The following is a 12500-nucleotide window of genomic DNA, read 5'->3' on the forward strand; positions in this document are numbered from 1 at the left end:
TGGTCTTTCTCTCTCCCTCTTTCTTCATTCTTATGGGTAAAAATGTCAGTCAAACTATTATACCCTCTCTGGCCAGAAGGGGCTGTGTGGAGCCCCGGAGGAAGGTTAGTGAGTGAGAGAGAGACGCAGGGCATCCTGCATGATTTGGTTTGCTCCGGTAGATTGGTTTGCCCCAAAAGATTGACCTGGTCTATTCCAGCAGTCGGTGTGGAGTTTTGTGTTTCTGCATGAAAACGTGTTCCTAACCACCAGGGACTAATGCATGCTGGTCATCAAGTCCCCCCAGGGCTGAGTTTGACTGCTGTGCTGTTTGAGTGATATTCCTCTTGACCCATGGATAGATGATAATGCATGAAAAACACTGTTGTCCAGTTGTAGCATTTCTGCTGTGCAGTATCTTTTCCTTGGTAAAAGAAAAAGATCATCGCATTGCCACATATCACCATTGCCAATAGGCTCATGTTTTAGCTTGTTGCTGGTTTTGGAACTGATCAGATTCAAAACCGTAGCTAAAAGCGCTTGTGTGCGCGTGTGAGTTAACTGCCATTTCATCTATGATTGTGTGGTGTGGGGGCTGATGATATTGGCCCCTCTCTACAGGAAGTCCCGGTGAATGGCCAGTAACCCTGGACTCTGCAGGACCCCCCCAGGAGGAAATCACTGTCCAACTTCCTGTCAGTGAAAGACATTCAGAATCTTCAGAGAGGAACAGTGACGCCTCCTCCCACTGCAGCTACTAGAGCACACACACACACACACACACACACACACTGCCTTTATTGCTACCTAACAGACCTGTCAATCATCCACTCAGGTCCGCCCCTCACCCCCTGCTGTAATTCTGTCGTATCTGCTTATTGGTTACTTGTGAGATATGTTAATGCTTTATTGGAAAATTGTACAGTACTGCATTACTAGCACATCCAGACCTATTTTTCGGTACGCAAGTTGTAAAAGGTTATTTTTATGGTGATAATGTAACAGGCTTTCCCTCCAGCTCTTGTAAATACAACACCTGACTCCTACATTTCTTTTAGATTAATTATTTTTCTTTTATCCTTTTTATACAATAGACCTATTTTACATGGAGATGTATTTTATTACTGAGTCTTTCCTTCAATGTTTTACCTGTGTACTTGATGGTTCTTATTTGTACTTTAGTCATGGCTGTGTACCAAGAGATGTGTTCAGATGGAGAAAAAAAGTAAAACAACTTTGCAGCTTTGCTTTAAAACATGTGATCCTTCTGCTTGTGCTTTTATTCAAACCTCAGAGGAAATTCAACTCAAGCCTCAAACATGTCCTCTCAAGGAAAATTATTCTGCAGCCAGTCACTATATTTACAAAAACATTCAGGCCAATTTAGTTAATAGGCCGGGACATACTGGTTACTAAGACATACAGTACTTACACAGTACTTAGTATTTATATATTCATACAACAAAGATAATTCATAGAACAAAGTTAACAGAAGTACAAAGCGTATACACTGGTTCTCTTTTACAAAAGTTCCTTTATTATCATATAAACTTTTTTTTTTACGTACAAATCTTGGCAGTTGCTAAGTCATGTATAAACAGTGTTGAAATTGTATATTCAATATATTGGTATACAGGTTGAAGTAGAGTTCAGAAAAAGTCACAGCACATAAACGGTTAAACAGTAGAACATGGCAAAAGTATCCCCCGATCCAAACAAGTCACAAAAGAGATACACATCATAAACAGCAGAATAACTACATCATGTCCTAAGGCAACTTTACTGCAATCCTAAATGGTTACTGATACTAACATACCGTATCTTGTAAAACGACTAACATGCCTTGGTAGGGTTATGATTATGATACATGCTTGGTTTCAGCTGGTTGGCACCTAGCTAAAGGAAGTCTGGCGCTGTAAACTTCTCTAGAATGACCTATAAAACTAGGTCTGTGGAGAGGTGGACACAGTCCACGACTGACATGTTAAATAGCCCCAAGATCCCTTGACTATTTAAAGACCGATTACCTTATACAATTCTGCAGGTTTTAGAGCTGGACCCAGCTTTTCAGGCAGCATGTTCCTTCTGGTTGACCTACTGAAGGTTAGTCTGTGTGGCTCGAGGACCCCCAGAGTGACAGGTTGGTTGTAGCAGCCGTTCCAGAGAGCTGGATCTTTCTTCTACTTTCCATAACAATGCAGTTTCTGTCCGAACGTGCTAAGTGACAAGTTTTACCAAGATGGTGGATTCATACATGGGGATGAATTGACACACTACCACCGTATATCAAGAGTTCAAATCAACACTTTTAGGAGACAGAGGAAATGTTTAAATTCTTAACAGAAATGATTCATCCACAAAGCTAGTTCACTGAAGGTATTAAGGTTAGTTCACTGTGGTTTCCATGTTACAAAAGGGTCAATGACCAGCCACGTTGTTGGAGAAAGTGAGCGGAGGGGTTCGTCTCCCACCTACGCCCGCGAATTCTCTGGTCAGTCCATCTCTGTGTGTCGGTGTCCGTGTGTCAGTCTCTTCCCAGGCGGGGGTCGACCTATCTCTGTACGTGTCTGACGAAGGCCTGGACCAGCTGGATGAAGGGCTCCTGGCCCTCGTGGCTGGCCTTGGAGCCCGGGTTGGGGGGCTTGGTCTGGGGGGAGGCCAGCAGCCCGCTGGCCGGGGAGGAAGGGGACCCACGGCGGAAGTGACGGGACAGGCTGGACAGCAGGGTGCTCTGGAGGAGGGGTCAAAGGTTACACAGCATTAAGAACTGTATCATCATTATTGTAAGCAAGATAATACCATCATGAACAATTCTGTTATTACTATTCATATTTTTAGAAATTGAAACTTGAAAATGGCCGTTGAGGGCAAATAGTGAAGAGGGAAATGTTCCTTTAATATCTGTAACACACTGAGAAATGAGGAATCAGGACTGCGCACTGTTACTGGAGGTTTGACAGGAAGAGAGGGGATGAGAGACGGTGAGGGTGAGAGTTGGATGGAGAGAGAGAGAGAGGGGCGGGCCAGACTCACCAGTTCAGTGCTGAGCTCCTGTTTGAGTCTCTGCTTGTCTCTGGGCAGGATGCCGGGGTCCTTCAGACAGCGCACTGCCTGGGAGATCAGCACGTAGAAACAGTTCTCCATGGTGAACATCAGCAGAGACCTGTGGGGAATGAACACACACACACAGTTAGATACAGATAACTAGATATCACAGATAATAGATGTGAGTTAGTCTCTCCTCTGTCAGGTCTTACTTGAGGGCCTGGATCTCCTCAGACGAGGCCAGAGAGGCAACACTCAGGGAGGCTGGCTCCTTCTTCTTCTCTACCTGCACACACACACGTGCACACACACACGCACACATACACACACACACACAACACAGACAGCACACACAGACGAGCACCCCCCACAGCCAGTGGTCAACCATCTGTATAATGAACGCTACAGGTCCACACAACAGAGTCAAATGAAAAACAAACAAACAGATGAAACACATTATATTGGGTGGGTCTCCAGTCTATTTAGAGTGGTATAAACTACCTCTCCCAGCATGCTGAGGGCCACGTTGATGGTGGCCAGCAGGGTCCCGAAGGAGGGCGCCACGTCCGAGTCGAAGGCCGGGGTGGTGAAGCTGAGGACGAACAGAGTCCTGAACTCCGCCAGGTCCATGCACTGCAGGAGGGAGGGAGGGGGGACATGAGAGCATTACAGGACAGAGAGGGATGGACTGAGTTTGAACACACTGTTCAATTAAGGTGCACACAACACCCTGTTTTTATAGTACTTCACGAGAGAGAAGAGTGAAAGAACATTACAATAAAGTAAAAAAAAAAAAAAGAACCAAGGTAGGTTGGTTGGTAAGCAGTTCCAGCAGAATACTATAATAGAGCTATCCTCGCTGGTTTGTCTGCCGTCTGTCCATCCCTCTATCCAGACTTTCTTCTGACAGCGTTCATATTTGTTAAATTGGCACAGGGGAGGGGTCCCAGACAGACCATGACAGGGCCAGATTTTTTTTTTTTTTTTAGATTAATTTACGTTTTGGCTAATTCTAACATAAAATACTGATCTGAGCCGCCAGCCAATAGAAATACTGCTCCGAATAGAACCCCGCCCCCAGCGTTCCAGCTGCCTACTCGAGAATTATCTAGCCTGTTCATCAGCTGCAAGGAGCTGCAGCTTTGCCCCAAATTAGTGTGGCTGCCCTGATACAAACACTCAATCAATCAAAGCTTTATTTGTGTAGCGCATTTCATACCCAGAGGCAACACAATGCGCTTTACAGAGAACAAGGGAGGTGGGCATACGACCCACTCTCTACATATTCCAGAAGGAAGCAAAAAAACAGTAATCACCCGAACTACCACCCGAAACACTGAACTATTACCTCACGCCAGCCTACTCTAGAATTATTTTGCTGTTGCTTAGCTTTGCCCAACATTAGTGTGTTCTATTATCCGCCCAATAGTAGTAGCTAGTTTGTTAACAATAGCCAAACCAAGCTATCATCCAGATGGGACATGCCAAACACAACATGTCCGCTATGTTCTGGGGGGGAGACGGGCTTATAATGGACTAAATGGTAGTAGTGATAGTGTTAATGACAGGCTTCAGTAGGTGTGTACCTGGTCTGTAGTGATAGTGTTAATGACAGGGTTCAGTAGGTGTGTACCTGGTCTGTAGTGATAGTGTTAATGACAGGGTTCAGTAGGTGTGTACCTGGTCTGTAGTGATAGTGTTAATGACAGGGTTCAGTAGGTGTGTACCTGGTCTGTAGTGATAGTGTTAATGACAGGGTTCAGTAGGGGTTTACCTGGTCTGTAGTGATAGTGTTAATGACAGGGTTCAGTAGGTGTGTACCTGGTCTGTAGTGATAGTGTTAATGACAGGGTTCAGTAGGGGTGTACCTGGTCTGTAGTGATAGTGTTAATGACAGGGTTCAGTAGGGGTTTACCTGGTCTGTAGTGATAGTGTTAATGACAGGGTTCAGTAGGTGTGTACCTGGTCTGTAGTGATAGTGTTAATGACAGGGTTCAGTAGGGGTGTACCTGGTCTGTAGTGATAGTGTTAATGACAGGGTTCAGTAGGGGTGTACCTGGTCTGTAGTGATAGTGTTAATGACAGGGTTCAGTAGGTGTGTACCTGGTCTGTAGTGATAGTGTTAATGACAGGGTTCAGTAGGTGTGTACCTGGTCTGTAGTGATAGTGTTAATGACAGGGTTCAGTAGGTGTGTACCTGGTCTGTAGTGATAGTGTTAATGACAGGGTTCAGTAGGTGTGTACCTGGTCTGTAGTGATAGTGTTAATGACAGGGTTCAGTAGGGGTGTACCTGGTCTGTAGTGATAGTGTTAATGACAGGGTTCAGTAGGGGTTTACCTGGTCTGTAGTGATAGTGTTAATGACAGGCTTCAGTAGGTGTGTACCTGGTCTGTAGTGATAGTGTTAATGACAGGGTTCAGTAGGTGTGTACCTGGTCTGTAGTGATAGTGTTAATGACAGGGTTCAGTAGGTGTGTACCTGGTCTGTAGTGATAGTGTTAATGACAGGGTTCAGTAGGTGTGTACCTGGTCTGTAGTGATAGTGTTAATGACAGGGTTCAGTAGGGGTTTACCTGGTCTGTAGTGATAGTGTTAATGACAGGGTTCAGTAGGTGTGTACCTGGTCTGTAGTGATAGTGTTAATGACAGGGTTCAGTAGGGGTGTACCTGGTCTGTAGTGATAGTGTTAATGACAGGGTTCAGTAGGGGTTTACCTGGTCTGTAGTGAGTGTTAATGACAGGGTTCAGTAGGTGTGTACCTGGTCTGTAGTGATAGTGTTAATGACAGGGTTCAGTAGGGGTTTACCTGGTCTGTAGTGATAGTGTTAATGACAGGGTTCAGTAGGGGTTTACCTGGTCTGTAGTGATAGTGTTAATGACAGGGTTCAGTAGGGGTTTACCTGGTCTGTAGTGATAGTGTTAATGACAGGGTTCAGTAGGGGTTTACCTGGTCTGTAGTGATGGTGTTAATGACAGGGTTCAGTAGGTGTGTACCTGGTCTGTAGTGATAGTGTTAATGACAGGGTTCAGTAGGGGTGTACCTGGTCTGTAGTGATAGTGTTAATGACAGGGTTCAGTAGGGGTGTACCTGGTCTGTAGTGATAGTGTTAATGACAGGGTTCAGTAGGGGTGTACCTGGTCTGTAGTGATAGTGTTAATGACAGGGTTCAGTAGGTGTGTACCTGGTCTGTAGTGATAGTGTTAATGACAGGGTTCAGTAGGGGTGTACCTGGTCTGTAGTGATAGTGTTAATGACAGGGTTCAGTAGGTGTGTACCTGGTCTGTAGTGATAGTGTTAATGACAGGGTTCAGTAGGGGTGTACCTGGTCTGTAGCGATAGTGTTAATGACAGGGTTCAGTAGGGGTTTACCTGGTCTGTAGTGATAGTGTTAATGACAGGGTTCAGTAGGTGTGTACCTGGTCTGTAGCGATAGTGTTAATGACAGGGTTCAGTAGGTGTGTACCTGGTCTGTAGTGATAGTGTTAATGACAGGGTTCAGTAGGTGTGTACCTGGTCTGTAGTGATAGTGTTAATGACAGGGTTCAGTAGGGGTGTACCTGGTCTGTAGTGATAGTGTTAATGACAGGGTTCAGTAGGGGTTTACCTGGTCTGTAGTGATAGTGTTAATGACAGGGTTCAGTAGGTGTGTACCTGGTCTGTAGTGATAGTGTTAATGACAGGGTTCAGTAGGTGTGTACCTGGTCTGTAGTGATAGTGTTAATGACAGGGTTCAGTAGGGGTGTACCTGGTCTGTAGTGATAGTGTTAATGACAGGGTTCAGTAGGGGTTTACCTGGTCTGTAGTGATAGTGTTAATGACAGGGTTCAGTAGGTGTGTACCTGGTCTGTAGTGATGGTGTTAATGACAGGGTTCAGTAGGTGTGTACCTGGTCTGTAGTGATAGTGTTAATGACAGGGTTCAGTAGGTGTGTACCTGGTCTGTAGTGATAGTGTTAATGACAGGGTTCAGTAGGTGTGTACCTGGTCTGTAGTGATAGTGTTAATGACAGGGTTCAGTAGGCGTGTACCTGGTCTGTAGTGATGGTGTTAATGACAGGGTTCAGTAGGGGTGTACCTGGTCTGTAGTGATAGTGTTAATGACAGGGTTCAGTAGGTGTGTACCTGGTCTGTAGTGATAGTGTTAATGACAGGGTTCAGTAGGTGTGTACCTGGTCTGTAGTGATAGTGTTAATGACAGGGTTCAGTAGGTGTGTACCTGGTCCAGCAGGATCTGGCAGCAGTCGGGGGTGAAGTGCTGCAGGGTGGCCAGAGTCTTAGACAGGATCTTCAGCAGACTACACTGCACCGCCAACACGGCCTTCTGCTCCACCTCCTCCCTCTCCACGGCCCCGCCCCCACCCCCTCCCCCCGGGGCGGCCTTGGAGGGGGTGTGGGGGGCGCGCTGGGCTCTGGGGAGGGGGCCGGGGGGCAACGCCTCGCCATTCTTAGCCTGGATGGGGGAACAAGATGGAGGAGAGTACCTGTTTATTATACTGGACCTAGAACAGCTTTTATTAGTGGTTAACAATCACACTATTAACACCACTGGTATCACTAGAACTACTCTGACTAGTTTAACGGTAGAACGGTCGGTGGTCTGACCTGGAGGTAGTGATGCAGCATCTTCTTGCTGTGGAGGAGGTAGGTGCAGGTCTGACACAGGTAACACAGGTTCACCTGAGAGGGGAGAGAGGAGGATGTTAGTGTGTCACAGTGCGAGTGTGGGAGTGTGTGTGTGTGTGTGTGTGTGTGTGTGTTCGCCCCACCTGGACATCTCGGAGCAGCTTGGGCAGGTGGAACTGCCACTCCTTACAGAAGCTGGAGAGCTGCAGCAGGAAGCCCACGGTGTGCTCGGCCTCGTCCAGACACACCAGGCTCTGCACCGTCCGCACCGCGTTCAGACACTGGAGGGACGGAGGACAGCACATTTCTACATTCGATTTTTCTGGTTTTATATATTTTATTCTATTTTACACTATCTTCAATTTTTTATTATTTTACTTTTATTTCTTTTAAATCTGCTCCTGTGTTTTTATGATTTATGTTTTTATCCATCTCCTTTCATGTAAAGCACTATGTGCTACATTAATTTGAATGAATGGTGCTATATAAATAAAATGACATTGACATCAAGCCCATTTGGACAAATAATCTAATTATAATAATTTAAGGAGATTACATCGACACCTATACAGGCGCGCACACACACGCACACACACACACACACACACCTGTAGGATGCGTTCCTGGTGGACTCCTACGAAGTCGAGCGCCTCGTTGATGAAGTTGTAGCGCAGCGTCTTCAGCAGGCTCTCCATCAGAGACATGCAGAGGCGGTACACTCCTGGCCAGCAGGGGGCGTCCTGGGACTTGCGGGAGAAAGCCTGCCGGCACAGACACAGACACACACACAGACACAGACACAGACACACACACACAGACACATACACAGACACAGACACAGACACACACACACACACAGACACACACGGGCGCCAAGACATCTTAGAATCACATGATATTTTTTGTTTTATTCTACTCTTATTACGATGTCTTATGAGAAAAGTTCCAGATAAGCGCATCATTCTAAGCCGTGTTCTGGCTGTAGTCCAGGGTGTCGTGGTGCTTGTTTACCTGTGAAGCTCCATTAGATGGGACTTCATAGACACTGAGGAGAGGCAGGCAGATACTCTGGATGACTCCCGATCCAGCCACCGCTGCTGCCCCCTGCAGGACCAAACACAAACAACATCCATTTCAGCTTTTCAGCTTGTTGACAAGCTGATAAAGGTAGATGTCAGTGTGTGTGCATGTGTGAGAGTGTGTGTGTGTGTGAGTGTGTGTGTATGTATGTGTGTGTGTGTGTGTGTGTGTGTGTGTGTGTCTGTGAGAGTGTGTGTGTGTATGTATATATGTGTGTGTGTGTGTGTGTGTGCGTGTGTGAGAGTGTGTGTGTGTGTGAGTGTGTGTGTGTGTATGTATGTGTGTGTGTGTGTGTGTGTCTGTGAGAGTGTGTGTGTGTATGTATATATGTGTGTGTGTGTGTGTGTGTGTGTGTGTACCTGCGGAGTGCGGGCCAGGGTAAGCAGCAGGTGCAGCGCCGCCTCGGTGAAGTAGAGGTTCTGTTTGGAGCGCAGGCTGAGCTCCAGGGCGTTGAGGACCGAGGGGAGGACAGGAACGTTCCTCATCACCAGAACCCAGTGTTCCCCGTCCTCGTCCACGCGACACAGCTCCTTCGCCAGGTGGAGCGCCAGCACACACACCTGACGAGAGAGAGAGAGAGAGGCAGAGAGAGACACTCAGCCAAACAGGCAAATTAAGAAGACAAATATACAGTATGCAATTTGGGCCAGGTTTGGCCGAGTCTCCTCCTCCCTCCCTCCCTCCCTCTCTCTCTCTCCCTCCCTCTCTCCCTCATCCCCCTCTCTCTCCCTCCCTCCCTCACCCCGTCTCTCTGGTCCTTCTGCTGGCCGCGGGGGGCGTCCGTCTCCATGCTGTCCTTGTCCTCCAGCGCCTCCCCCAGCGTGGTCACGTGACGCGTGCTGTCGACCAGGGACCGCGCCTCGTCCCGAACCGTCTCGCACACGCACAGCAGCAGCTGGGGCAGCTGGGAGATCTCTCCGCCTGGGACAGGAGGACAGAGGGTTTTAGTCAGGCGCTCTGTAGTCTGACTCAACGGATGGAGGTTTTGGGGATAAGCCTCATCATTCGTTTATTACTGCCCAATCAGGGGTGACGGAATATGTTGTCGGTAACAACAACGACCTGGCAACCGCTCCACCCAAGAAGGTTGTGATTGGTTTAAAGACAAAGCGTTTTAACCCCCCCGATCCCCGAATGTTAATGGGTCCAGCCAGAGCTCTCTCCAGCGCAGGTACAGCAGTGCGTAGATAGGTCTGGCTATGCGAGACAACTATTTTGTCTATTTCCTCAGTTTAGTGGTGGCACCACCCCATGTATTTAGGGGTGCTCTTAAACTGTGTTTGTGTGTCTGTGTCCTCACTTGACCGGTCTGTTGTTTTAATGTTGGTTGCCCTGGTCCTCCGACCCTTAGGGGGCGCCGTAACACACACACCCAAACTGTCTCTCTCACCCACCGTTGAGTCCCTGTATCTGCAGGACAGATATGAGGGCAGAGAAGACCTTGGCCTTGGTCCTCTCCATCAGCAGCTGGTCAGCCTGCAGGACACTCTCCAGGATCAGGGACAGGGGGGCCAGAACATCAGGGGCCCCCGCTACCACACTGGGGGAGAAGGAGGGTGGGGAGGGGGGGGTCAGTCGCGGGCAGGCATGAGGTGCTTTATTTGACATTATCCCCAACATTGTATTAACCGCAGGGCGATTAGCATCAGGCTAGGTTAGCCCACCGTAGAGGTGACGGCATAGAGGATACTCACCCCCTCCACTGTTTGAGCAGGATGAGGAGCAGCGTGGCCATCATGGAGCCCAGGCGCAGACAGGGCACTGACGAGGGAACCAGCAGCTGAGAGAGAGAGAGAGAGAGAGAGAGAGAGAGAGAGGGAGAGAGAAACAGAGTGAGAGAGAGGGAGAGAGGGACCTTATTCATCCTGAAAGGAATGAGAGGAGGGATGGAGAGGAGTGGAGGACGGGGGGTCTGTAGTCAGGGTGTGAGGGAGAGGAGTGGGGGACGGGGGGTCTGTAGTCAGGGTGTGAGGGAGAGGAGTGGGGGACGGGGGGTCTGTAGTCAGGGTGTGAGGGAGAGGGGTGGGGGACGGGGGGTCTGTAGTCAGGGTGTGAGGGAGAGGAGTGGGGGACGGGGGGTCTGTAGTCAGGGTGTGAGGGAGAGGAGTGGGGGACGGGGGGTCTGTAGTCAGGGTGTGAGGGAGAGGGGTGGGGGACGGGGGGTCTGTAGTCAGGGTGTGAGGGAGAGGGGTGGGGGACGGGGGGTCTGTAGTCAGGGTGTGAGGGAGAGGAGTGGGGGACGGGGGGTCTGTAGTCAGGGTGTGAGGGAGAGGGGTGGGGGACGGGGGGTCTGTAGTCAGGGTGTGAGGGAGAGGGGTGGGGGACGGGGGGTCTGTAGTCAGGGTGTGAGGGAGAGGAGTGGGGGACGGGGGGTCTGTAGTCAGGGTGTGAGGGAGAGGAGTGGGGGACGGCCACCTGGAAATCAGGTCAACGTGGTGGAAAAACCATTTCATGTAAGAATCCCGGTTCAGATTATCGATCAATCCACAAATTCTGTAAAATCATCTCTTTTTTTCTCTCAGATCAATTGCAGCAAAGGTCAATAATTTTGCGCTTGGGGTGTATTTAATGGGTTACTGTAGACAAATGGTGGAAAAGTCATTGAAAAAATATAATCTATCACATTGTTAATTCAGTAGTCGAACATTGTTTTGAAATCAAATCATGACCCCAAGAATCGAAATCAAATCGTGAGATCACAACCGATTCCCACCCCTACAAACAGGTGTGATGATGATGATGATGATGAGGAGGATGATGCTTTGCTGTGGTAACTTACTGCAGCTTTGGTTCCATCCAGGACGTCCATGAACAGCTTGAGTCTGGCCGAGTCGTCTGTCAGCTGCATCACATCTGACTGGAGCAAACAATACCACACAACAGCCTATCAGAACACTGCTCTGACCTCAGGGACCAATCAGACCAGGACACAGCAGCAGCACATCAACCAATCAGCATCCAACTCAGAACTTAAAGGAGCTATATAGGCTGACATGAGCCAGTATTGAACGAGTAGGGTGTGTGCGAGGGTGTGTGTGTGTGTGTGTGTGTGAATGAGAGAGAGAGAGAGAGAGAGAGAGAGAGGGTGGTGGGGGGAGAGGGAGGTAGAGAGACAGAGAAAGAGGGAGAGAGAGAGAGAGAGAGAGAGAGAGAGAGAGAGAGAGAGAGCGGGCGACATACGTGACTAGTGGAGAGGATGAGGAGCATGCGCCAGGCAGAAATCAGCATCTGGGTCTCGGAGAACGCCCGGACCCCCTCCTCCTCGGTCTGGGCCACCTGGACCACCAGGGACTTGACGTACTGGGACCAGAACTCATAGCGCCGCCCGCTGGAGAACTTCTGCAGTGCGTCCTTCAGAGACTGCTCCAGGGAGCCACTACAGAGGCCGTTTTCAAAACAGTTTCGGGTTAGAGACAAGTTAAGGGTCAAACAGAAGACCGTTGAGCTCAGAGCAAGACTCAAACATGTCATATTTGTCTAGCCTTATAATATTCAAGTCAAAGACACATGTGATCAACCCCCGCCAAGAGACTGGATGTGTTACCTGACTACATAGTAGATCTCCAAGCCAATGATCTTCATGACAAAGGCACAGGTCTCCAACACACAGGGCTGAGGGGGGAGGAGAACGAGGACAGAATCACATGACCTGCTCAGATGCCCACTGGAACGCGTCCGTCATCGCCCGTCATATCTACTGTGCTACTGACCTCAGTGGGGTCCGAGGGGGAGGGGAGGGCTCCAAACAGAGGGGTGGTCAGATTCTCCCAAAA

At 48.7% G+C, this 12500-nt stretch overlaps 2 protein-coding genes across 2 annotated transcripts in view; one reads left to right on the forward strand and one right to left on the reverse strand.

Annotated features, from left to right (window-relative positions):
* Positions 1-752, forward strand: part of cdk5rap2 (CDK5 regulatory subunit associated protein 2) — a 39501-nt gene extending 38749 nt beyond the window's left edge. The window contains exon 51 of the mRNA XM_084442547.1: positions 601-752. Within this exon, the coding sequence (XP_084298673.1) occupies positions 601-624 (24 nt within the window). The 3' untranslated portion in view covers positions 625-752. The remainder of the gene's footprint in view (positions 1-600) is intronic.
* Positions 753-1587: 835 nt separating this feature from the next.
* nup188 (nucleoporin 188) overlaps positions 1588-12500 on the reverse strand; it is a gene marked incomplete at its 5' end in the record, with an annotated part of 21954 nt that continues 11041 nt past the window's right edge. The window contains 17 exons of the mRNA XM_084442548.1: positions 1588-2710; positions 3013-3142; positions 3237-3310; positions 3526-3657; positions 7241-7474; positions 7627-7701; positions 7791-7928; positions 8256-8408; positions 8659-8751; positions 9087-9287; positions 9470-9648; positions 10122-10267; positions 10422-10507; positions 11507-11584; positions 11908-12103; positions 12272-12339; positions 12438-12500. The exon at positions 12438-12500 is cut by the window's right edge and continues 7 nt beyond it. Coding sequence (XP_084298674.1) covers positions 2531-2710; positions 3013-3142; positions 3237-3310; positions 3526-3657; positions 7241-7474; positions 7627-7701; positions 7791-7928; positions 8256-8408; positions 8659-8751; positions 9087-9287; positions 9470-9648; positions 10122-10267; positions 10422-10507; positions 11507-11584; positions 11908-12103; positions 12272-12339; positions 12438-12500 — 2226 coding nt within the window. The 3' untranslated portion in view covers positions 1588-2530. The remainder of the gene's footprint in view (positions 2711-3012; positions 3143-3236; positions 3311-3525; positions 3658-7240; positions 7475-7626; positions 7702-7790; positions 7929-8255; positions 8409-8658; positions 8752-9086; positions 9288-9469; positions 9649-10121; positions 10268-10421; positions 10508-11506; positions 11585-11907; positions 12104-12271; positions 12340-12437) is intronic.

Source organism: Borostomias antarcticus, assembly GCF_949987555.1.
Source record: "Borostomias antarcticus genome assembly, chromosome: 8".
Lineage (NCBI taxonomy): Eukaryota > Metazoa > Chordata > Actinopteri > Stomiiformes > Stomiidae > Borostomias > Borostomias antarcticus.